The sequence below is a fragment of the Peromyscus californicus genome, unplaced genomic scaffold (genome assembly GCF_007827085.1).
Source record: "Peromyscus californicus insignis strain IS unplaced genomic scaffold, ASM782708v3 Scaffold_12__1_contigs__length_115047231, whole genome shotgun sequence".
In the NCBI taxonomy this organism is placed as follows: Eukaryota; Metazoa; Chordata; class Mammalia; order Rodentia; family Cricetidae; genus Peromyscus; species Peromyscus californicus.
The window spans coordinates 23,435,895-23,462,843 of record NW_026294413.1 but is presented as its reverse complement, the minus strand read 5'-3'; the positions used below and the strand labels follow the sequence as shown (position 1 = coordinate 23,462,843).

Below are 26,949 nucleotides of genomic sequence, written 5' to 3'. Positions count from 1 at the left end.
TGTATGTCAGTCAATGTCACTATTAATGACTGGTTCTTGGTAGACATCTCAACACAATGTAAAAGGACATAACAGATAACTATCTATTCCTCTCACAATACAGATGAAGAAACTAAGCCAAATGAAGGAGAGAAAACACAAAAGAGGGTTGGGAGGCACGTCATATCATCCACGGAGTCTTAAGAGGTGGAGCATTAAAAACTTGGGAAGGATCTAAAGGAGTGACCAGGAGCATGGGACAGGAACAGCACCTCTGCAAAACGAAGAGATACACATCTCACAGCATTTACTATTTAAAATCTCTCTGCATATATGCTGGGGGATGTCTTTCTGTACGCTGTGAATATATGTTGTTCCCATTGGTTAATAAATGAGCTGCTTTGGTCTATGGCAAGGTAGCTTAGAGGCAGGCAGGAAATCCAAGGAGAGAGACAGGAAAGAGAAAGGTGGAGTCTGGAGAGATATCACCCTGCCTGCCGCCCAAGGAGCAACATGCCAGCAGACCAGTAAAGCCTCAGAATATGTGACGAAGCATAGATTAATAGAAATGGGTTATTTAAGATATAAGAGCTAGCTGGCAAGAGGCCTGCCACAGGCCATACAGTTTGTAAATAATATTAAGCCTCTGAGTAATTATTTTATAAGCGGCTGCAGGACCATGGGGCTGGGTGGGACAGGAGAAAACTTTCAACTACACATATATATTAATAAATATTGTATAGACATGTGTGGGTGGAGGGAATTAAACTTTATTTTAATTTTTAGTCAAAGTAATACCTGTACAAAGTTTCAAGAGTCAAAAAAAATTTTTGAGCATGTTATAAATACACATGTATTTTGTTGGGTAACAGAGGCCATAGATGGTGCTGTACAGAGCTGGTATAGGCTTGTGCCCAACGCCACAGAGATAGAGAGACAGACAGACACAGAGACTGAATCCACCCAGCAGGGCAGGCCAGGCAGCATTCTTAGGTCTGTAACTCTTGGTTGGTGGGCAAGAGTCATCTGGGAGTCTGGTCCAGGGCCCCAGACACCTTGGAAGCTCCTTGGTCCAGTCCGACTGAGGTCTTAGATGGTGTTGCAGTGGCACCCAGGCTCAGCTTATGTCATTCAGGGCCTTTCTGCTAACTTCTGGCAGCACGAAGGCTGCTCAGTGCATGTCCGAGTTATAGTATTTCATCTGCATCTGCTCCACCTGGGCCTGTGTCAGCTGCTGCACCAGCTCCCGGAAGACGATGGTTGGGTTTTTGCTACATAGCATGAAGTCAGTCGGGTAGCTTGATAGGTGGGGATGGTGCAGTAGGCATAGCCCACCACAGGGAAGAGGGATTTGCAGGAGTGTCTCATCTCCTTGATGAGGTCCAGGTGCAGCTACTGGCACTCACCCTGGCAACAGAGGATGCTGTCTTCCTTGAGTGCTGTCTTCATGAACTGGTTACCAGAAGCCTTGAAGAGGCTCTCATCAGGGCCTGTTGGGTCTGAGGAATCGGTGATGATGACATTGAAGGCATCTGTTTCATTCTGTTTCATGAACTCAGAGCCATTGCCCACAGAGAGGGTTAGCTTTGAGCTGGAGTAGCCGACGACCATGCCCAGCAGGAACTTCTTAGAGTCTTTCATGACATCCTCATCGATCTCACACTGAATCCACAGAGAGATGCTTCACCACTTCCCGTAGGACCCTTTCATCTCCACCCCTGATGATCAGCATCTTCTATGGGTTGGGGTTGCTGCAGAGCGGCAGGTTGGCAATCATCTTCTGGTAGGAGAACTCGTCCCTCTCAGTACACTGGATAACACCATCCAGAACCAGCACATTGTGGTAGGTTTTACTACGGAAGACAAGGATGTCTTGGTACCAAGACAACCGTGGTGCAGCAGCTGTTCCACCCGCAGCGACAAGTCCTGGCCAGGCCACAGGCTGCAGGTCTCTGGAACCAGCCCTTGAGAATGGTGGTGGGGCCGGATGCAGCAGCATTATCAGAGCCCACCTCCATGGTGGGTAGGCCTGGGACTGCAGGCCACATGGAGCCACAGCACAATGGGACCAGCTCTACCCACTGCCCACACTACAACCTAAGAGTAAAATTTTGTTATCCAATCTTATAAAGAAAAGTTTGGGCTCTCACCCTTATCTCTCACACTTTGAGCCACACCCCCAAAAGCAAGTCTTGTAATGATTTATATACCACTTATACTGATGTTTCCAGTATTTCAGCTCACAGTATTTTTCCTTAGTCTTTCTGGTTCAGACATAATCAGGAAGATGAAACACACACACACACACACAAACACACACACACACACACACACACACACACACACACACACACACCCCAGTTAAATTGGTGTTTTCTGCTGTGATTATTTCGCCTTTGTTAGGACTATTTGCAGCTAAGCTACATAGTTACCACGATTACAACTGACTGTATTTTGTGTCTTGTCCTTTCCTCTTTCAAAGTGTCCGTGACCTTTTATTCAGAAATCACAAAATTTACCAACATCTCATAGTATGGTCAAACATCACATGATCCAACAATCACAGTCTGCAGCTTTGAACTCAGCATCAAGATGTTTGTCTCCCTGCCCTGATCTGGACTCCAGGTCTTCCTGGTACCCTCTTCACCATCAACCTAAAATTTTCCTTTGACCCCCGTGGCATTAGAATCACATCTTCCTCCTTTTCAGTTCACTTCCTCATTTTGGTGGCACACATTCACCAGGTACTTTCTGAGAAAGGGGAGACTGGAATGTAATTAACTTTAATTTACATATGTGCGAATGTCACTACTCTACGCTTATGTTTCACGAATAGTTCAGTTGGATGTTTGGAAACTTTCCTTCCTCATTCTTTGGCCGTGCTCATTGTCCATTCAACAATCCAGAGGCTTTGTGACTCTAAAGCATCTGTCTGTAGTGCTGTTTGCTTTTCAAGCAGCGTTCAGAAACTTCTTCCAATGCCTTGGAGTGAATTTTACTCAGCTGCCCTAACCCGTGTGTTCTAAGCCCATTAGATCTAGAAAGTCATGCTCCTTAGCTCTGACAGATTTTCTTTAATTATTTCTTTGAAAACCTGTGTTTTCCTTGTGGGAGCTCTGACCCTTGACATTTGGATTTCTGAACATATCCTTTAAATTTTTACATTGTTAAACTTTTCCATTGACTTGTCATTTCATTCAGTTTTCCAGAAGATTATTTTTCTGGCCTTCCATTGAATTTTTGCTTTATGGTTACTACTGAACGTTTTAAGAGCTCTTCCTTACTCTTGGTCAATTGTTTTATACTTGTGGTAGCCTATCTTGTTTTATAATGTAAATTCTTCTCTTTTTTCTTTTAAGGAGAAAAGATAAAACTTTAATATGCTTTTGAGAAAGGTTGTATCTCAGAGCAACCTGGAGGGCCCAGTTGATGAGGCACACCCCTTGACAGCAGCATCTTTGTGTGTGTGTGTGTGTGTGTGTGTGTGTGTGTGAGAGAGAGAGAGAGAGAGAGAGAGAGAGAGAGAGAGAGATATTTTATTTATTTACTTCTTTTTTCTTTATTCTTCTCAAAGCATACATCCTGACTGCAGTCTTCCCACACTCCCCACCCCGCCTCTCCCCAGATCCATTGCTCCTCCAATTTCCTTCAGAAAAGAGCAGGACTCCCAGTGACATTAATGGCATACCCCCCTGAACACACACAACCTCATCTGTAAATTATTCATACCCATGTTCAGTGTATTAATTATAGTTTTAAATCCCCATAGGCTCCTTATAGACTAACAACTATATCAATAATAAAAGTCACAGCCTTGGACTATGAGTCACAGCTTGGCAATTCTGTGAAGTAGGGTTGATCACTGAGTATAAAGACTATAATTCTGATAGATTATTGGGGCCAAGTTAACTTCACAGCTAGTAAAGGACAGGAAGCAATGTGAACACAGGAAGCACAATTAAAAGTGAGCCCTCTTAGACACACAGGAAGGAGTAGGGAAGGACTTAGAGATTTGCAGTCTTTTTTGGTTTGAGATGAATGGAGAGACGTTCTCTTGCTGGGTCTCTAGCCAAAGACAAAGGTCAGCTGATTGCTTCTAGGCCTCTCTAAGCTAGCAGCCCCTCCCTATCCCACCAAAAAAAAAAAAAAAAGGGAATCCTCTTACATTTTTGGTTGTGAGCCTAGATTAATGGCTGAGCCATCTCACTGGCCTCACCCTTTGCTGGGGCAGTGCTGGAGAGCTGGCCCTGAAGGCATGAGGAGAGGTGGGCCCACTCTTTGCAGCTACCATAGTGAGAGGAGCTGGCCCCAGCCCTCACCTGGGCAAAGTGGGAAAGCTGGCCCTGGTGGCATGTGGACTCACCAACTTACCTACCACCTGGCCCAGATCCAGGGCTTTAAATTGGCCTCGCCAACATCTACCCTATCCATGAACTGCTGACACATGAAGGGGACAGCCCTGCAGAACCAAAGCTGCAGGACCTCCATGACACAGGGCAACAACAGGATATCTGAGAGGAATCCAAGTGAGAATCCAGCACTAATAGAATAGCAGAAGCCAGGAGCCTCAGAATAGTCCAATGACTCATTGCATGAATATTTGCAAGCAAAGCTGTTTGGGCAAAAGGATATATATACACTGTGTGACACACCAAGAAATACCATGGCTTCCATGGTGAGATTTTCTTTTTTTCTTTTTGCGGGAGGGTTGCAAGGGCAGAGGGCACATATGGAGGGTTGGGGAGATGAGTGCGACTGGGGTGCATGATGTGAAATTCACAATGAATCAACAAAAGGGTTTTTTCTTTTTTTATTTTACTTTTTTTATTCATTTTACACACCAATCTAAGATCCCCCTCTTCCCTCCTCCCGCCCCCCCCAGCCTCCTCTCCTAACCCACTTCTCACTCCCCCCACAAGAAGGCAAGGCCTCCCATGAGAAGGCACATCCAGTAGAGGCAAGTCCAAGCCCTTCCCCCTGCCTCAAGGCTGCACGAGGTGTTTAAAAGTTTTTAATAAATAATGGTATAATTACAAGAAGAAAAAAAAAAGGAGGGAATCCTAGAGCCCCTTCTCAGTGATGCCCTCCTGTGGTCGGGCTTTACGGGAGGAAGGTGGAATTATAACTAAAGCAAATTTTCTGAAATGCGCACCACCTCATCAGGGTTCTTTAAGTCCTTCAGTTCTGCATTATGGCAAACAAATGTCTAGTAATAAAATATATTTACAGCTAATAAACTATTGCGTTAGTGTGTAGCTGAGAGACAATCAGTAAAGCTGATTGATATCTGCTATTTTAGCTGAGGCTTATATGCCAACCTGCCCAAGGTCTCAACAGCTATCAGTCATACTAGAGAAAGCAGTCATACAGAGCCAAAACATTTTCACGAGCAAAACAATTGAAGTCACGTATTTTGCTCATGGCGGTGTTTTATCCTTGACTGTGGGTTTGTTTTCATGTAAAATAAAACAAAGTTACTTTAAAACTAAACTCTACCACAAACTTTAATTCTCCCACTTCCTCGGGGACACCATGGACACTACTCTAAAGAGAGTGGAAAAGGAGATCGGTATTCAAAATAAATCACACTTTACACTGCTGAGTATCCTGGAAACTCAAGAGACAGCAGTAAACAACAAGAAACCAGGTTTTGTCTGTAACTCTAAACACACAGCTTTCTCAGTTTTACCGCATGACGAATGGGTAACTCCTGTGCCAGCCATTTGCCTTAGGCCCACTTTTGAGTGTTAACGAGCTGAGCTTCTAAGTAATTCTAACAATCTCATCAACAACTACATCTCGCTCCGGAAAGCAATTATGACCTACACTCAGGCTGGAGTGAACTTCCTACGACACAACCCAAAACAGGAAAACAGTAAGTTGGGGAACACAAACTTCTTTAGAGCTGTCCCACTTTTATCAGACAGATGGAGCCACCAGCCTTCGGTTACACTTGAAGCACCCAAGACCTTGTTAGGCCACAACATTTATAGCATTTGGCATCACTCTAGGACACAAAAGCGACAGTATTCACGGAGACCAAAATAGCCCGGCCGTGTCCTTGCTGAGAGCCATCGCAGCGATTCACGGCATGCAGAGGAGCCGCTGCAAAGTCAGCCTGGCAAGGACTGTGTGTGCAGAGCACCAAGGTCTAAATGGAGAGGAAGGGCAGCCCTTCAGCTCTCTTGGAAACACCGGGTTTCCAGCCTACAGTGAATACCCACCTCTGATCTACAGTGTGGCCCTTTCACACTGACGACTCGGAACGTGACTCAGTACTGCAATGCACATTTGATAAAGGGAGACACTACAGCTTTGGATTGGGAATGAAGCTGCCCGAGTCCAAAGCCATGCAATGTGTCAAGGCCAAGTCATACTTTCAGGTCCCCAACAACCTATTTGGTCAGGCTCATGAAATTGTTACTAAAGACAGTGTTCTGCTCTGGCCGCTGACATTGGCAAACACCAATCCCCTACCTGGGATGGCAGAGCTTCAAGCACTGGGTTTGTCTGGAACGGGAGCTCTCAAACTTAGGTTGTATCAGTGAGACTTGGGGGGCTTTAAAGTCCACACTACTGGACCTGACTCCAGAATTTCTGATGAAGCAATTCTAAGGTCAGACCAGGCTTCCATATGACTGACAAGGGCCTAGACCAGTGGTTCTCAACCTATGGGTCATGACCCCCTCGAGGTTGCATATTGGATATTTACATTATAGTTAATAACAGTAACAAAATTACAGTTATGAAGTAGTAAAGTGAAATAATTTTATGGCTGGGGGGCACTACAACATGATGGGTTGCAGCATTAGGAAGGTTGAGAACCCCTGGCCTAGATGATTGTAAAACTGCTCACATGTGCCCATACTTTAAGAATAAATGGCCATCCCAGAGCATGAAAACTCGCAATGGCGAGTTAAGTTGCTTGTACATCAGAATCAGGTGTGGAGCTTCTACACCACAGGGGCCTCAGCTCACTGTCTCTATATTTTAATACGATGAGCTCAGGGTTCAGTTTCTGAAAAGTTGCTAGTATACGATCGTGATCAAGGAGACTGGCAAAGAGGTTCGATCCACCTCACTATGTATTCTGTATGTTCTTTTTAAAAATGAAAGTAAAAGATTGCCCATGTTCCAATGGGTAACCCTACCATTCGTGCATTAACTGGACATGGTGGGATATAAATATATATCCACAGTAATGAAAAAGCCCCACTAACTTCTAAATGCAGCTTTTTACAACCATTGTTTTTTTTTTTTTTTTTTTTTGGTTTTTCGAGACAGGGTTTCTCTGTGTAGCTTTGCGCCTTTCCTGGAACTCACTTGGTAGCCCAGGCTGGCCTCGAACTCACAGAGATCCGCCTGGCTCTGCCTCCCGAGTGCTGGGATTAAAGGCGTGCGCCACCACCGCCCGGCTTACAACCATTGTTTTAAACTGAGTTCTTCCAATGATTTTTCTCGAGACCCTAATTGTGTACATCTTAAATAAACTTGAAAATGACAAGATAATTTATAAGCAAATTGACTGTGAGTTTATAGTGGGCTGTTTGGTTTCTGCTAAGCTATTAGGCATGTTCACACTGGAGAACACTGGTCAGTATCTTGTTATCATGTACTCCCCTACAGGGCAAGATTATCAAGGTTCATGTTACTGAAGTCATGCTTCCACAGTGGTACACGACCTTAGAGGAGCATAATACTGACTTTGAGTGTGTTGCTATCCCTCTTCCTTGGTGGCATAACTCAGTAAAACGGTTACAATGGAGGCCTTATAATGGTGAGCTCCTCATGTTAGTGAATTACACCCCCCCCCAAAAAACTGCTACCTGGAATGGCCTTGGCTGGATAGATGGACAGACAGACAGACAATGTATAGATAAATAGATAATAGATAAACTGATATACATATATATATATGTACGTACATGCATGCTATAGTCATATAATAGTTCAGAGATAATTGCTAAATGACACATACGACATTCTTTTACAGTAACAACAGCCAGGCTAGGCAGTGCTTTGAGCAATGTCGTGTATAATAAGCTCAGGTACTGCTCATCAAATCCCTAGGCAGTGGGTATGCCACTGCCCTCACTCCCCAGGACACGCTGAAGTAGAATAAAAGGAAAGAACTTTATTCCTTGGGTCTTCTTCTGTTTTCTATTGTTTATAACACCATGCCATGGGGCAGGTCACTAACAAAAAAAAGTTTACTTTGGGCTCACAATTCTAGTTCAAGGTCAAGAGGTCACATCCAGTTTTGACCTTCCTGCTATCAATGTGGTGAGGTGATTCAGAGCATCACATGGTGACAGAGGAAGCATAACAGACCTGGCCAAGCTGGCTGTGGCAGCAGCCCCGCTTTACAGCTAACCTATTAACCCATTTGTCAACTAGTCATGTGAGGGTTAATCACCTCGCTAAGATGCCCCCTCCTATTCTCTCCTTGTAGAGGTTACATTCCACCATGAGTTTTGGATGAGATAAGCCATAGCCCCCTCATAATAAGAGGTAGTCTAGGTTCTGACCAGCATGAGCAAAGTGATAGGCTGGAGTCCTTGTCATCTGCCATGACAAACATAGTGCCACTTCTGCGTTGCAACAGCCACAGAGGCCATGCCTGAGTTTAATGAGGGAACATGTCAAACACAAACACCAGCTGAGGGAAAGCACACAATACAGCAAGCCAGCTGAATTCAGGAGTGTCACGGTCCAGAAAACAAGGGAAGTCTGATAACAGGTATAGCCAACTTGTAGGACATAGACAACACACAACCAACGACAGCCATGAATGTGGCCCAACACTATCTGCCATGTAGAAACCAAACTCTAGAAATTAGATGTCACCCAACCAGGCTTGTTATCAAGTGTGTACAGGAAAACTGCCCCCCCCCAGGTTCTCTTGATGGACAAAGCCAGGGGCAATATATAACATTACATTTGTGTGCACATGTACACACACAGACACAGTTTCATGTTGATAAGTCTAAGTTAAATCCAACAAAAGAGAGTTCCTTCTGGGTTCCTCCTTTTTCCTCTTTGCAATTCCCTTCGCTCCTGGATGCCATGACCATCCTCTGACTGTGTCCATTCTCCTGTATGTGGCCATGCACTCTCTTCACCCCACTGAGGCTACCACACTCCCACTGGAATCAGCCCCCTCAGACTCTACCTCCCGACATAAGGCACCTCTCTCTGTGAATGCTTGCCCCTCCCCTCTGTCTCACATACCCAACCAGACTTCCCTTAGCAAGCTACACCCTCCTTCACCACTCTTCTCTAGACTAGGCGCCTCCTCTCCTGGCAGCTGCCTCCTGTAGGTTGGCTCTTGCACCACACAGGCAACACTCAAGTCCTAAACATGGCACCCCAGCCTCAAGACCTTATGATTCAGAAAGAGGAAACTGAAGAGCAAGGGGAAACATTTTGCTAACATTTAAATGAAATATATAAATTTACTAAATTGGATACAAAATTTTCTATTACTTCATACTGTTTTTACCATTTTCTATCAGCCTCTAATAATGGATAAAAGAAAGGCAGACATTTTTGAAAATATTATGAGATAGAGAACTATTGAAAATTCTTATAGAACTGTACATCAGGAATGATTTCCTCCTTTCTATACACACGTCTCTACACAGAAATCTCTGTGGCTTGACTTCAGATATCAGAGGCTAGAGAACAAACTAGTCCTTTAGAAGGAAACTTGTTTATAATACTTTAAGACACAGTACTGCTATGTCGCCCAGGCTGGCGACCACCTGCAGTCTTGCCTCTGCATCTCAAGTGCAGGAATTACAAGATTATCTTAATGCAGTGTTAACGAAATTAAAGTTATCTTAACAGGTTCCCCATCACCACCAAAGGGAAATCTTCAGTGAGATAAAGCAGAAAACAGATGGGTTTACCTAAGACAGCCCAGTTCAATCTTACCCTAGAGAAGATATTTTCCAAGGAGGAAGTCAAGGATCTCTTCGCTTTGTTCTTCAGAATGTCAAGCTTGAACCTCCCACCACTTGTCGAATTTTCTGGGATTGTACTATTTGAAATAATCTAGAAAAGGAAAAACAGCAAAGTTATAGTGTAGACACACTTGAGGTTAGATGAGGCTTTAAATGAAGGCTAAGGAGTAAGCCATTAAAAAAATGCAAGCAACCTTCAGGAGCTCAATTAAGAAGTAATGATTTATGTTCCACACTGTGAACACAGAGATTATAAGGAAAAGAGTTTACTACTGTAAGTAATAAAAAAAGACAGAAATAAAACCTTTTCTCCATGCCTTTCCATTTCACTCACATATTTCTACTTCATTTACCAAAAATTAAACTCAGGATGAAAATTTTTCAACTGTCTTCCAGCTGGCTACCACCATCCCTTTCCAAGGTGTCTGTTTTGTGTCCCAATCAGAGGGGAAAATAAGTTCCAAAGAGCAGAGCACTCTGTAAGTCAAGTTGCGGACTAATGGCGCTCCTGTCAAACTCCCTTTTCAAGACTGGAGAGCGGCTCAGTCGTTAAGAGCACCAGTTACTTTTGCAGAGGACCCAGGTTCAGTTTCCAGCACACACGGTAGCTCACAGTCCTCTACAACTCCAGTTCTAGGGGATCCAGGGCCCTTTCTGACCTCCATGTACACACATGGACAGACAGACAGACATGCAGGCAAACAATCATACACACAAAATAAATAAGTATTTTTAAAAGCCTCCACTTTTATTTGTATGCGGTCATGTACTTTTCAGATTAGCAAAGCTTCACCCAAAACGTGAATCAATGAGGTGTCCACTGTTAGGTACTTTGTATATTTAATCCAATAGCAGTCCTCTGGTGACAGAGAAAGTGAAGCCAGGGGAAACACTGAGTGGGCCCTCAAGCGCTAGATAAATATGGAAAATGTTGATGTAAACGCTAAGAAGGGAGGCGTCTGTGAAAAAGTTGTGTCTTAGGGGAATTTATCTCCCAGGCATGTTTAAAAACACACAAAGGTCAGGGAAATCGGAGACTGGAAGAGCAGCCATCTCTGAAGGCTGCTGGCTTCAGGACCATGCAGGAGGCTCTGAAGGGCCACACTTGATCATCCCCAGCAGCTTTGGAAGGGAGGGTGAGATGGCTCAGCTGCATGCCTGACCATCAGAGTTAGATTCCTGGGAGACTTGTGGGGAGAGAGAACTGACTCCTGCAAACTCTCCTCTGACCTACACATTCATGCACACCCACAATGAACAAAACGTATTAGAGACAGCAGCAGCGGCTTTGGCTGCAAAGCCAGGCATGGCAATACCAGCCTCTAATTCCACCACTGGAGAGACTGAAGCAGGATAAGTCAGCATTTGGGGGCAGCCTGGGCTACATCTCAAGTGTCTCAACATCAAAATAATTTACTGATGCAAACATTGCAGTGAAATACAAAACCAGGATTTATAGGCATCCTTAAGAGCCACACGTGTAAGTAACCTCTTTGATGCTGTTGTAGTGGTGGTCTTTGTTTGTTTGTTTGTTTGTTTGTTTGTTTGTTTGTTTTTATCACTATGCAGCTGAGAGTAAGTTCAAAGCTTGTGTACAGACATGCCATTCTTCAGTTTATAGCAGAAACAGGCAGTCACAGGGAAGACTGTTGTGCGTGTCACCATTCATATAAAACAGGCATAGGAATATGGTAAAAAAAAAAAAAATAGATTAATGTGACTTTTAAAGTAAGTACATTGTACATCATAAACATACATGAATGTCTTTTCTCCTACCCAAAATACCAAGTTTTCTTACATTTTGAAACCATACTGACTTTATCTCAATGTGCCAGTCAGTGTCTGCTAAAATTTCCCACACACTTCATAAGTTCTGAAATTCTTAAAGTATGATAGGCTTTCGCCCTAGAAAAGAGGAGAGCACACAGGAAAGAAATGTCTTCCTGTCTTGGTGGTATTTTAACCGCATGAATACACAGACAGATGTAAGGTGGAGGAAGTCAGATCTCACCGACGGCCCTTCCCCGATGTGCACATGGGTCTTCTGCTTGGCTTCGCAGAGCTGCCGGAGGTGCAGAATCACGAGTTCATTCTCCTCCTGGTCACTGATGGGCTTCATTTTCTGTTGAACAGAGGAAGCAAGAGCATAGTAGGGCAAAGCAACCTCTCTCCACTGGCCGTAGCCTCAGTGCGATTTATATGACAAGAGGATTAATGCAAATCCAGCTTTCCCATTCTGCTAACCCTGGGGATGGACATCTTAGAGGCAATGGAACAGAAACAAGAATTCAATGATAGGGCCCAATGTTCTTCTTTCTATTTATATACGGGAAATGTGAAGAGTGTTACCTGGACTCGTTCAAAGATGTCAGCTTGCTCATTATCTGTCAGTGAAGAGAGATGCCTCTGGATTACTAGCTTGGCTCGTGGTGGGTAGAGCCCTAGAAGAAAGATGAGGGAAGCATGAGGTAGAGGCTGGCTGCAGAGGCCTAAGTGTACATCAGCCATTACCCTTCACTGTCCCCCAGCTGGCTCCTAACTTCAGTCTTCTCAGGACCCTGGAACGTGAAACCTGATGGCAAACCACTGCACCTAAACCAACAGATCCCACAGCGGACCTGGACAGAGAACCTCTACGAAGACTCTCTAACACTATGAAGAATCTCCAAGCACAGCCAGCTTCCACTCACTACACTCACGAACTGAGCACTCTGAGAACTCCCATGGGAACGAACATGCCAGCCCAGAACCTGTGTTAGAAAGTTCAAAAGAAAGTCAGAGGCTCACCTTAACCAAAACTGCTAAGCTTCTAACTTCAGATCATAAATATAAATCAACAATAATATTGAAAAACAGAACCACTAAAACAGGGGTAATCCCCCGCACGGGCTCCCATTCTAAAAGAATAAAACTTCATTTAGGACAATTATTCCACAAAATATTTTACTTTTCTGTATTGTGATATTTATAAATCTTTCAGATTTTTTTTTTTTTGGTTGTTGTTGTTGAGACAGTCTCATGCTATAGTCCAAGACAGCCTCAAGATCTGCTCACCCAGCATCCTCACTGCCATGCAGTGCACCTTTCCAGATGGATCATCAATTCCAGCCAATATTCTATACTCTTACACATAGTTTATATTAAGTCTTTGGAGAAATTTTTCCATAAGAATGCTTCTATTTTTAATTTTTTTTTTTTTTTTTTTGGTTTTTCGAGACAGGGTTTCTCTGTGTAGCTTTGAGCCTTTCCTGGAACTCACTTGGTAGCCCAGGCTGGCCTCGAACTCACAGAGATCCGCCTGGCTCTGCCTCCCGAGTGCTGGGATTAAAGGCGTGCGCCACCACCGCCCGGCTATTTTTAATTGTTTTTTAAATAAGAAAAGCCTAAATCACAGTTACAATGATCAAGTGACCATCCATTCTAAAAAAGCAGGTGTCCACTGTGTGGTGAGGTGTCACTTTAAGCAATGCTGCTATATTTGGATTATAAAGAAGACATCTAGCTATACACATACACACACACACACACACACACACACACACACACACACACACAGAGATATATATATATATATATATATATATATATATATATATATATATATATAATAAACTTTTAGGTAGACTAGCAATTTTTAAAAATAGTTTGGTATTGAGCAAAATGGATCGGAGGGTAAAGGTGCTTGCTGCCAAGTTTGAACCCCAGAAACCACATGGCAGAAAGTAAGAAGTCATTCCTCCAAGTTGTCATCTGACCTCCACAGGTATGCTATGGCACACTTGGACCCACACATAACAAATACATAAATAAATATAATTTAAAGACTGAAAATATGGTATTATTTTCAGGCTGTTTTTCTCTCTCTGCCTGCAAATCAGGATATCAGGATGTAGCTCTCAGCCACTCCTCCAGCACCTGCCTGCATGCAGCCATGCTCCCCGCCATGATGATAATGGACTAAGCCTCAGAAACTGTAAGCCAGCCCCCAATTAAGTGCTTTCTCTTATAAGAGTTGTTGTGGTCATGGTGTCTCTTCAGAGCAGTAGAACACTGCTAAGACTGTGATGTTTCCAGCCCCAGCAATGATTTCCTTCTTGTTGAGAGGGTCTTAAGTGTAAACCGAGAACTGTTGATTACCACCAAGATATATGAGCCCCCTGAGAAGTGTTTTGAAAATGGATTCCAAAACTTCCTCAGTAGTTTTACCTTTTTCTTATTTGCAGAATTTTGGCAAGTTTGGGTACCAATCTGCCTACTATTACTTCTAAGTAAGCAGTGACTGTTAAATAAACCCTTGGAATTAGTAGGTCCAAGTTGTTAGCAATTAATTTTAATGTTTCTGGTTTTGTTTTGGTTTTTGCTTTTTTATATCTGAATACAGTTTTTCCCTCTTTTAGGAATAAAAATGCTTTTCTCTTTTAATACTTTTATTATTTGGTTTGTTACCTGGGGACATTCTTTGATCCAGCTGGAAAATCCTGTGAATAGGTAAGTGGAAAGAATCTCTCTCCCTCTGTACAGTTAACTAATCTAACAGCATCACCTCCCACATAGATTTATAATGCTCCCTTCACCAGCCATACATGCACATACACACACACACACACACACACACACACACACACACACACACACACTATATACACACATATAGGCACACACAGGCATACACAAACTGCACAGACACACACACACACACACACACACACACACACACACACACACACAGGCACACACACACACACATACATGTTATATTTTGTAAATGTTTCATGTTTTAAAGTAATGACTATTTTGTAAAATCACTCCTATAAACTTTAAAACACAAATATTACCTTAAAATAGTTTTAGATCATGTAGTTGTGTGAATATTCAATAAATCTACAGTTTAGGACACACTTCTTTGGAGCCTATGGGATAGAAATTACAACTAGAATTCACAGTGAATCGACTGGCCTTACTGTGGAGTTTGCCCTGTTTCCATCCATTACAACACTTATCATCCTGAGCTGCACTTCTCTCTGCACACATGCCTGTCTTTTCCTCCAAACAGAAAAGGTTCTGGAGGCACAGTATGTGGCACACATTTCTGCATCCCCAGCACATCCTGCCTGGTCCACAGTGGACACTCGACAAGTGTTACTACATTGTATCTCAGCACAGATTTAAAAAAAAAAAGACAAAACTTGCTTCATGATACCACCTCCATTATTTCAGCTTTTCCAAAGACTCTGAAAGCCATGCAGGTTTGACTATAGTTCTCAACTTTCAGAATAAAGGAATACATCACCAAGTGAGAGAGGGGAGAAAAGGAAGAATTGAACAGTCAGAGGTGAGTTTGCCTCTCTCTGATCATTCAGCAAATGTTTGCCCCGTTCCCACTGTGCACATACATAACTGGCCTTAAGAACTGTGGGAAATACAAGCCCTTCGCTTGAATTTGCCTTCAGAAGAAAAGGGAAAGAGATAGAAAGTCAAGCATGCAGATGCCACTGATAGCACAGTTGGGTTTGACTGGGCAAGAGAAACGCCTTTGGGGTTCTTGTTCACAGTGAAACAAAGAACTATTCAGCGACAGTGGGGACCTCAGCGTGTCAAAATGCCAAAGTAAACCCTGCTCATGCCAAGGCCACATTCTATGGTACCTTCGATCCTCTCGCAGAGCTTGTGCAAAGAGTGCATGGGGCAGGCCTCGCACAGCTTGATCTGTGTCTTGGCACTCTGCAGAGCAGCAGCCGTGCTGAAAGCTTGCTTCAGGGTCAGCATGACCTCATCCACCTACAAGAAGAAACAAAACTCGGGTCTATAAAAGTTGGCTTTCACGGTAACATTTTTAAAAAACACAGCAATGTGAGCCTTTATAGATGGCTGACTAAATAATAAATAATAGAATTCTGATGACTAGCAGAGCTGGCAGAGAGCAAACCGCAAGTCTTGAAGTCAGATCTTTCATCCATATAATTAAAAGCTGGATGAAAAGACCACTGCAGTCTGTGGCATATAATACGGATCTGTTACTCGAATGCTATTTTCAAGTCCCACGGGCGGCTATACTATCACAGACAGCTTAATTAGTAGATCAAGTCTTTGCTTAATTAAATGGCTTATCAGATAAAAACATGCCTTTTGGAAGTTTCCTTGGATATATACTGGGTACAACAAATTAGAGTCACTATTCAATTGTGAAAATAGGCATCTTTTTCCTCTAGGTTGCTGTCAGTGCAAAAGCAAACAAAGCTTGTGTGTGAGTATAGCGGGGAGATCTAGGAAGACCGCTGGCCTTATTTCTACACTGTCTGACTTATTACCATTTTCATTATCATTTGTGAGGCTAAGTTGTGACAGCTAAATGCTCAAGAGCTGGCTGTCACCATGGGGCCAGCAGCCCCAGAATGGCCAGCCTGTTCTCTGCAGAATCAACTACCTAGCATCCCCCGTTGCTCCTCTGAAACCAAATAGTTCATCTTCCTCAGGCTGCAGCACCTTTCCTGTGACCCAGCTACTCATGGAAGAGATGTCCCCACACTCAGTAGGAGTCTCACAGCATTCTGAGCCCCATGGCGGAGATACTGCATCCTAACCGCCTCATCCCGACCGTGGTTGGCAAACACCACTGCCTGTCATGGCTAGCAGGCTCTGTGTTCACTCTACTTTCCCTTTTCTTCTCTAGTCTGGTTTAAGAAGCTGTTTTGAAAGAATAGCGATCTACTTCTGCATTTGAAGGGGAGAGAAGGCCAGGATACAAAGACACTCCACTAGCCTAGTGAAAGTGAAAGAAAGCCTCAAGACTTAAAGTCGGCAGCCATCATTGCTGCATTTTATGGTCTGACCAACCTCAGAATAGCATAGGAATAACTTCACAGCGCTCCATAAAAAAAATGATTTTTTCATAAAATGTCACTTTATACTCCAATTAGAAAGAAAGATTCCTCATTTTTAGAACTAGAAGTATTTAATGCCTTTATATTTTTATTTTATTTACTTAGTTTAGTACTCAAAGGCAATTTAATTATTTATGCAAATCTCCTTTATTCTATTTCTTGTTTCTCATTTATGTCAGACACTGATGGGGCTGGCAATGAATTTGGTAGTATATAGCATGTGTGTGTGTGTGTGTGTGTGTGTGTGTGTGTGTGTGTGCGCGCGCATGAATATATGTATATACATACACACACATATATATATAATTTGTACATTAAATATATAATATATATATAAATACCTTACATATAAATAGTGTGCATGTGTGTGGTATTTGTTACATAAAAATTTTGCCTTGAGAAAAGTTTCCTTTGGAAATATTGGATGTTTGTGTTTTCTTCTCTTTTTCTAGATGAAACAAGAGGCCATATCAATGGTGTCTGAAATGTGACGACTAACCTCTCCTTACAACGAATACTACTGAAAATTCTATCTGTCCTCCAAAATATTATGTGTTTCCTTTTCTAAAACCCATTACTTTTTCAGATGGCCTATAAACTCGGTCACAAGATTAGTGCACTTCAGAGTTCAAGTTAGAGCATTATGAATACAAGAGAAAAACATCCCAGGTCACATCCAAAGGGCAAAAGCAAAGGGACAGGCAGAAATGTCAGTCACAGACAATCAAAAGGCAAGGATTCTCGGCGGATGCCACCTGCCACAGTTCCCATCTCACCATAGAGTGTGGGATCAGACAGAGAAAGTTCATTCATATTATTAGGACATTCCATAGTGCAGATAATGTCTATAGATCTATTGAGCTTAAGTATTATATTAAGTTTTAGATTAAAAAAAATAACTGAAGACCATGTAGTCTTCTTTTGCTAGAAAATGCCTTCAATTTTTCAAGGTATCTGGTGAATACTGGCATTTTAACAACTGCTGATAAAAGGCAATGCTCAGCTTAAAAAGCTAACCAGCCACATAATGGAGTACCCTATATGTGTTAGACTGAAGCCTATGAATCAGGCTCATCCTGGGTTTGAATGCACATACTACTGTTCATATGCCCAGTCATGTCTCATCCCTCCTGTTCTGAGACCAAATGATACAGCATTTTCTTCAAATAAGATAGATACTTTTGTAAATTAGTCCCATTTCTTGAAACATATTTCTCTCTTCCTTACCAGTTACAATACAACCCCAAATTGGAGTCTGTCCCTTTATTCATTCTCTACACATTGCTTGTTTCTCATACATTAAAGATTTATTTTCACAAGTACCATTCACATCAGACATGAGAGAAAGATGACCTCTAGAATATGAACCTCATTCTCCTATCAGTATGCCAGTATTTCATTAGAAATGTTTCTCTTGTTATCTCACTACATCTTAAGTTCATATAAACTCTAGATCAGGAATAGTATAGATCTTTTTCTTTTTTTTACTTTTAATTATACTGTCATAGAATATTTTCTATGTGTGTGTGGAGTTTAGGAGGGTTGTTTATTAGTGACTGTAACTTTTTGTTTATATTTTAAATCAATTTGGAAAAAATTCTGTGAAGAGATGATATTTTCTATAAAATTTAAGACTTTATGAAACAGTATCAGCTGGGGTAAAGAAGGGAGAAGGGGAGGGCAGTATCTCAACGTGTGCACAGCCCTGCAGGACCCATCCCAAACTGCCCAACTTACAAACTCATTCCAATTGTTACGAAGAAGCAAAAGAAAGTGCTAACTGTAGCTGGTACTCAGCAGGACCAGTCAGCATGTGTGGTCTGGGAATATTCCGTCTTCTACAACTGCCAAGCCCCATCACTCATCAAGGTGACGGGACAGGTATTACCGACTTGACTGTTTCGTTCTGTTCTATTTGTCTGGGCTTGAGCTGCCCTCTCTGCTACACAGGAAGTACACATTACATTTCTCTTCTAACTTTCAGTTCTGGTGCCACACAACGCAGTTAAGAAGCTGACTGATAAAATTCGAACAGAGGGGGATCAAAAGATCTTAGCTTTGATCTAGTCTTAAAAATCATGAGGGCCAAGCTCAGCCTGACAGTGCCTCACAGGACAAGAGGGCACACAGCCAGTGTGGTCAGCAGCACTGGCCAGAGAAGGGATGTTGAAAGGCCGGGTATCTCACACTGTCTATCACTGTTAGCAGTTTTCAGAACAAACAAAACCCAGCTAAACCCACAAAATTAAATAAAACCTGTAAACAAGACTCCAAATAAGTGAGTTTTACCAAGTTCTTCCTCCCAGGCAAGAGATATAATGAGCACAGTTGATTTGTCCCTGAACCGTGACAGCCTCTGCCCTTGTGAGCAATGTGAGCATTCTGTCATCTAAAGTTCAAATACAGGAAGAACAGAAAAAAAGAAAAAAAAAAGAGTTGACCTGACTGTAAAGACCTGTGAGCACGGTGTGTGAGGACCACAGTGTGAGGACCAGTCACCCGCTATCCACCACAATCATCCAAGGAAAACTCCCTCAAAGTTCAGCCCTGGATCCCAAGTGGAATCTGTTTAGCTACGAGGGGACACCTGGATAGGTACATGTGGATATTATATTAAATAATATTAATTATCTAAAGGGAAAATGAAACTCAAATGGAAGTTTCTAGAATAAGAAATCACTAAGAACAGGCATTTCATGTTGCCTAGAGAAAAAGCTGGACACCTAGAGGACAGGGATCAGAAAACATCTTTGTACCAGTTCACACCCAGGCTTCAGTATCTCAGTGTCCTCATCAGGACACGGAGGTCAGAGTTAAATGTAAGAAGGTATACTATACACAGTGTAGCCTGGAGTAATGGATATGGGGAAATGCTGATGGGAGGCTTATGTGTTTAAGAAAACTGTGGAGTGGGGATTTAGCTCGTTTGATAAAGTGCTTACCTCACAAACCTGAGTTAAATCCCTAGAACCCATTTTAAATGTTGGGTGTGGTAGCATGTGTTTATTATCCCAGTGCTGGGAAGGGTGACAGGAGGGTCCCTAGAGCTCCCTGGGGAGCCAGCCTAGTCTAAATGGTGAGCACAAAGAAGACAGACATCATTCCTGAAGATGACACCCAAGACTGTCCTCCCATCTCCATTCATATAGGCACATATGTACATGTGCACACATACAAACATGTGCACACATATTAAAATTATACAAATCAAAAATTTCCCATAAGTGCATCTAATAATTCAGATGATGATGTACACATCTGAACGTTTGTATGACAATGGATGAGAAGCCTGCATGTCTGGAAGGACAGAAAAAAACTTCGAGGAGAAAAAAAACAGCATATTTCTTGGTGAGATGTATTTCCAAGCCCGCCTTACACAGATTTTCTAAATAGAGAGGTGTAAGGAGTGTTGGAGGGAAACTGACTTGCAAATTCCAAAGAAACAAAACAAATGAAGCGTTTTGTAAAATTAAGATGGAGCAATGAAAAGACAGGGGGAGAGCATTTCTTTACTCCCCTGATGGAAGTATGGTCTAGAGTATGACATCATAGCAATAAACAAGAGCTCAGTGGCCTTTGTCACTGTCTTTGAGTAACAGGAAACATAACAGCTTTTCTCTGTCATTAGTTTCCCCCTCCCCAGCATAATAATAATAATAATAATAATAATAATAATAATAATAATAATAATAAAAAACCCATGGTAGCACAGCAAAGTTTGTTAAAGCCAAGGGCACACATACTTAAAAGTGCCATGATGGTCTGTCTGTGGCTCTGACTTCTGTGCATCCTTCAAGGGTAACACCATCTCTCTAGCTGCCCTTTTCTTTCCTCACCGAGGACAGAGTTCCCAACAGATGAGATGAGACAGACAGATGCACAGCAGAAGTACCACTTACCAGAGATTCGTTGGCACACTGGAACACATAACAGATGTACTGGCTCAGTCCCGGCTCTGGAGACTCCCGACAGATGAAGCCAAAGTGATCAACATGCTTTATTCCCTAGATAAAGAGGGGAGAATACAATACAAGCTTACAGGAATGTTCCCTGACAGAGATCCACATCTTTTCTACACTTTCCTAGCTGCACAAATTCCTCCTTCACGGCAACCTGACAGAAGACATAACATCCTAGCAAGCTCACAGGGTGCCCTGTTGATGCTGCAGATAAAGGGAGACATCCACTCAGACCCTTTGGTTTGTTATTAAAAATGAAAAACGAAACAAACAAACAAAAAACATTGCTAGTAGGACCCATTTTTTTCTCATAATGAAAACATGATGTTTGCCTGTAAAGAGTTTTCAATTTATTATCCCAGCACGGTAGTCAGTGACTCACCATAACACCTGCTCTAGTCTATGTGAAGCTAAGAATCTCAGAAAAAGTACAAGTGACAATCCTCAAATTAAGGACCGTACAGCTTTTTCCATAAAGCTTGTATAGAAATTGCTGGAATATTTGTCAATTTATAGATATTCAAGGAACCACATAAGAAAAGATTGATATTCCTGTTCACTTACTTGTTAATTACTGCAAGTGCCAATTATGCACATTCACAAATCTTTGTACTTTCTGTATCCAAGTTAAAGGACTTTAGCTATATTTACTTTAATTAAAAATGCAAGCCGGGCAGTGGTGGCGCACGCTTTTAATCCCAGCACTCGGGAGGCAGAGCCAGGCGGATCTCTGTGAGTTCGAGGCCAGCTTGGGCTACCAAGTGAGTTCCAGGAAAGGCGCAAAGCTACACAGAGAAACCTTGTCTCGAAAAACCAAAAAAAAAAAAAAAAATGCAGCCTAGTAGTCGTGGAGCTCGGTCTTCCTGTGGGACTCCTAACAGTGGGAGGGGGGGCTGTCTCTGACTCTTCTGCTGGTTTTTGAGACCCAATTCCTCATACTGGGTTGCCTTGCTCAGCCTTAAACAAGGGGAGGAGCTTAGTTTTTCTGCAACTTGATATGCCATGTTTTGTTGATATCATGGGAGGCATGCATTTTTCTGAACAGAAATGGAAAAGGAATCTGGGGGGGGCAGAAGGGAGGGGGAGGGACAGGGGGAGAGAAGGGAGGGAAAACTATGGTCTAGACATAATTAATAAATTAATTACATTTAAAGTAAAAAATTAAGTAAAATAAAATTTATATTGAAAAAATCAGTCTAGGGGTGATGAGATGGCTCAGCAGTAAATGCACTGGGTGCCCAAGCCTGAAAATGTGAGTTCAATCCCTGGAACCTACATAAAGGTGGAAGGAGAGAACCAATTCCACAGTTATCCTCTGACCTCTACATGTGTGCTAGAGCATGCACACGTACACATACACTAATATTAAATATGTTTTCAAAATAATTTTTAAATGAGTCTGAGTACACACAGCAGTAAGTAATGATTACCTTGTTTCAATAGCAAGCCCAGCGATTTTAAAACTAGGTTGACGGAAAATACTGAGTGTGCCTGACATCCCCTAAATTCAAATGAGAAGAAAGGAGTCTTTGGGGCCAGATTTGCACCTAAGTGTTGTCTCAGCTACTGACTGATGAGGTACTGTGCTGAGCTGCTGACTACTGTCTCCGGGGCTCTATTTTTTTTTTTATCACAAAATAGATAACAGCACCTACTATGAGGAAGATGTGGAGGCTAGAACTGAGAAACGGCTATGATGATTTATCAGCAGTGACCCCATTCTTTCTTACTATAATGTACTCAATCTATCCAGTGGACATGGAAAAAGAAATCAACTCTGTTTTGTTTTGTTTTCAAGTAAGGGTAAGGGAAGCAAAGAGGAGTGAGGCTGTAAGCCTTGTAAAATAAGCTCCACCTGCACACCTCTGCTGAAAGAGCCTTTATTACTGGCTTAGTACTAAGTGGGGGAGCTCACAGGGCCTCATTAGCTCCGTGGGTCTTCAGATGTGGACAATATTTTCAGGAAAAAAAAAAAAACACTCCCTGACTCCCATGATGACCAGAAAACAGTGACATGACTTTCCTTTTAAAGAAAGAAACATTTGTAGGTATAAGGTACTCAAAAGCAGGCTAGTTAGTTACTGAACACAGCCACCTTGTATCCATTCATCTCCTGCAAGGGGGTTGTGGGAGTGGGCGAAGACAAGAGGATGAGGCGGCTGAGACTGGAAGCCTTCCCACCAGTTTCCCTCTGGCTGCTGCCTGATTGTTTCCTGAACCATAATATCATAATGCAGAGCTCATCTTCAGAAAAAGGAAAGGGAAAAAGAGATCATATTTGAACGTCCACATCCACATATTTACTTTGGATCTATTCTTTGTCTTTATGTGTGCTTGATTTCACTCTGATAATCAATGCACATTGACATATGCTTCCTGTGCAGCTTAGGAAAGTGGGGTCAGGAGGTGCTGCCTTCACCGATGCTCCTTGGTGCCTAGTACGGCATGAGCTAAACGTGGGTCACACTTCACTCTTGCTGTAGTACTTGGCACAAGGCCGGCCATGGAGACAGGTGCATTCACAGTGGCCATGTGTACCAAACACCTAAGGGATCTATCTCAATACATGAGATTCTAATGTTCCACCAAATAAGACATGTTCACACCACAAGTCATCAACCCCTTCGAGGCTTATGATCTTGCAGGGACCTCCCAATAAACAGACAACTGCAAGAATACTTAGTAAATGTTTTGAGGGTTAAAACCATATTCCCACAAAATTTCTGTGTTCCTTAAATAGGAATTTCTAAATTCATAATATAACCTTCCTAGAGTCAGATGCTGCTGCTCCCTAAGATGCTAGATAGAAAAATGTTTATCACTCAAAATTTCCTATTACAGAAACAATATTAAAAGAAGGTATTAGAAATAAAAGTGAATCAGCTAAAGCAAAGAACTGATAAAACATACAAAAAAAAAAATCCTGTCATCAAAAGAAAGTCTGAACGTCACACCAAGAGCAACGTTGACTCCAAAACTCAGAGAGAGGGCACACGATCAACAAGATTTTCTTGTGCAGAGGTTGGATCCTTTGTCTCTAATGACTGGGCTGTCTTTCCAGCCTGATTTTTCAACATCAAGATGTAGGGACCCTGTAAAGAATATATTCTTGAATGCACTTTAAGTCACCAGGCCCCAAACAATTCTCAGCCCCACAGAAGTGTCTTCAAATATGTAACCTTTCCACATTTTGACTTAAATACGCCTTCTTCTCTGACAAGTACAAATTTTCTTCTCATATTTACAATATATTCAGGTAGCTCAAACTTTGGGTAGATGTTCTAAAACATTACTAAGGTATATGACTAATATTATATTTTTATATTATGCACATTGGTCTCTACTGATTTTTTTAAATCATAAATGCATGCTTTGTGGAGTAAAAACTAAAAGAATGAAAGTACCAAAGGATTCTTTTCAAAATTTACCATTTATGGTAACAGACACTAAAAAGACTACTTCCCCTTTTATTACCTGCTGTGGGATAAAGAACAAACTTTTATCTTGGTGACACCCACAAGACCCACAGTCAGAGGAACACTAACTGTGAGGTATTTTCAAAAGAATTCACCACCACAAAACTCCCACCAGCAGAAGGGACTTGATGAAATGTCACCAAGACAAAGAGCTGAGGAAAAAGTGGTGTGACGGACACTCGAGGTCCTGGGAAGGATCTGTTGCCACAGAGCCAAGCATATGAACGAATGTCCTGCAAGGCATTATTTCTCTTAAATTTGGAGCAACTGTAAGTGTAAGAAAAGTCCTAGGTTTGTTCCTCAGGAGAAGGAAAGGGAGAGGAGATGAGAAAGGGAGAAAAATAAAAAACACTTCATTTTACAATAATAACATGTGATGTGTGGAAGCCCCATTGTTGAGCGGCTAATGTTGGAACATGTCAATGGGTTTCTTCAAATACCGTGCTGTACCATGGTAACATACTTGAGAGCAGGAGGAAACATCTTTGAAATTCTTCTCGAGCACAACTGATTTAGTGTCTGGACTGATGAGGTTAATCTCAAAGCGGCCGACCTTTAAAAAGAAAGGAAAGTACTCCAATCACGTCAGCTCATGAGGGCCTCAGCAAGTAAACGTGTAACAATGGCGATTCAAATGATGTGGCCCGAACAAACCTACCCCACATGTGCTTCACCATGTGCTTCAACCCAAAGCCAGTGGTTCCAAATCATTTGTTGAAAAATTAAGCGACCCTTAAATAGTAAAAAGTCAAAGAAAACAAATCTTTTTCAGCAGTAAAGAAATGGCTTCCTTTTCAAAAATGTGCCACCTGGGCTGGAGAGCTGGCTCAGCAACTAAAAGCACTTATTGCTCTTGCAGAGGACTCAGGTTCGATTCCCAGCATCACATGGTAGTTCACAACTATGCATAACTCCAGTTCCAGGGGATCTTATGCCCTCTTCTAACCTCAGCAGGTACCAGGAGGGATCATGGTACACATACATATATGCAGGCAAGACACTCATACACAGAAAATATATAAATCCAAAGAAACCTTTTTAAATATGCAATCTTTGCTCAAGTCATGAATCTTAAAGTCATCAGTTACTGATGTGCATTATAATCAGATGCTCTCCAAAGTAGTCAATAAAATGCTATATGCAGAACTGGGCTCGGTTACATTTTTGGAAAATAGATATTCCAAAAGGAAGAACCATGACCAGTAGAGAATAAATCTGGCAGTCTAAAGAAGAGAGGAAACTGACTTTACACGTCACCACACAAAGGGCCAGAGCCACTCTGCCCACAAGCCCAGATAGAGACAGGACAAGACGATGACAAAAACCAAGGATGCAAGGCCCCGCTCAGCTACAGACTAACCACAAACCTTCTCCAGGACAATATCCTACATCCAGTTCTCTAAGTGAAATGACATTTTCCATAAGCCTGTAAAATTTTAAACTATTTTTTAATTTAAAAAAACTATCTTGTAGAGGGACTAAAAAGATGGCCCAGTGGTTAAGAACACTGGCTATGCATGAATGAGGACTGGAGTTGGGATCCTAGAAGCCACTTAACAAGCTGGTCTTGGTCTTACGGGCACTGGAATGTCAGTACTACAGGGGTTGGAGGGGAGCAAACACAAGAGGATGGCAGAGGTTCGCTGTCTGCCAGCCTACTTGATAAAAGAATTCTAAGTTCAAGGAGAGGCTCTGCCTCAAAGGAATAAGGCAGCGAGTGGCAGAGGATTAAACCTAACTTCTTCACGAGGCATCAGTTAGACACACGTGCACACACCACAAACCACTCTCTCCTTCCCTCCCCCTCCCACACACACACACAGAATTACCTTTTACATTTAATGTAGCTGTATCGAGTTACTTAATAACTGACCTGGTGAACCATCAGGCCAATGGTGTTTCTTTATTTCTCCATTTCTGGTGGCAGAGTGAATTGGTGTGTATATGAACGACATCTGTAAGTCCCTACAACCCCCCCCTCTCTCTCTCCCTCTCCCTCTCCCTCTCTCTCTCTCTCTCTCTGAATTCACTTGGCTCTGTTCCACGCCAAAGCTTGCTTTCTAAGAGTCACCTCACAATCATCGCTAAGATTCTGTAGCTTTACTGAAGAATGCATGTGGGAATCAACCCAGGCCAGAAGCTGGTTGATGGACACCTAGTATCCGTCACCATGACTTGTCACAGATGTTATGAGAAGTCTTGCATTCTCTTTGCCTCCCTGGGGTCAATGACACATCTGTGTTCCTCCTTCACCTGATTCTTCTTCTGCTTTTGAGGGAGAAAAATCTGAAGGCTGGAAGTGTTTACTGGGGCTACTGGGGTGAGCAGAAAGAGAAGACTGACAGATAGAGACAGAACTACAGGGAAGAAAGCTTAGTACAAGCAAGAGGACCTCAACTCCCAGAGGCCAGTTGTTGGTTGGTTGGTTGGTTTTTAAAGCAGGGCATAGTCAAGTGCTAGTATAGCCAATACTGGGAAAGAAGAGAAGTGAATCCCTGGGACTCTGCTAGCCAATCAGCCCTCCATACTTCCAGAACTGCAGACCAATAGGAGACCTTGCCTCAGAACAAAACAATGTAGACGATGCCTAAGGAATGGTACTCAAGGTTAGCCTCTGGCTTGCACAGGCACCCAGGCACATGTGGGCAGCACACACACACACACACACACACACACACACACACACACA

The 26,949-nt window shown here is 42.4% G+C and overlaps 1 protein-coding gene and 1 pseudogene across 7 annotated transcripts in view; both read right to left on the bottom strand.

Annotated features, from left to right (window-relative positions):
• The window catches only part of Tbc1d4 (TBC1 domain family member 4), a 159,659-nt gene that overhangs the window by 35,838 nt on the left and 96,872 nt on the right, over nt 1–26,949 (bottom strand). For all 7 annotated transcript variants that reach the window (XM_052732574.1, XM_052732575.1, XM_052732576.1 and 4 more), the window contains exons 3-8: nt 24,724–24,813; nt 20,725–20,829; nt 15,590–15,722; nt 12,294–12,385; nt 11,956–12,066; nt 9,916–10,035 (exon numbers count right to left, since the gene is read on the bottom strand). In XM_052732574.1, coding sequence (XP_052588534.1) covers nt 9,916–10,035; nt 11,956–12,066; nt 12,294–12,385; nt 15,590–15,722; nt 20,725–20,829; nt 24,724–24,813 — 651 coding nt within the window. The remainder of the gene's footprint in view (nt 1–9,915; nt 10,036–11,955; nt 12,067–12,293; nt 12,386–15,589; nt 15,723–20,724; nt 20,830–24,723; nt 24,814–26,949) is intronic.
• Nucleotides 1,097–1,997, bottom strand: LOC128107087 (spermidine synthase-like; annotated as a pseudogene).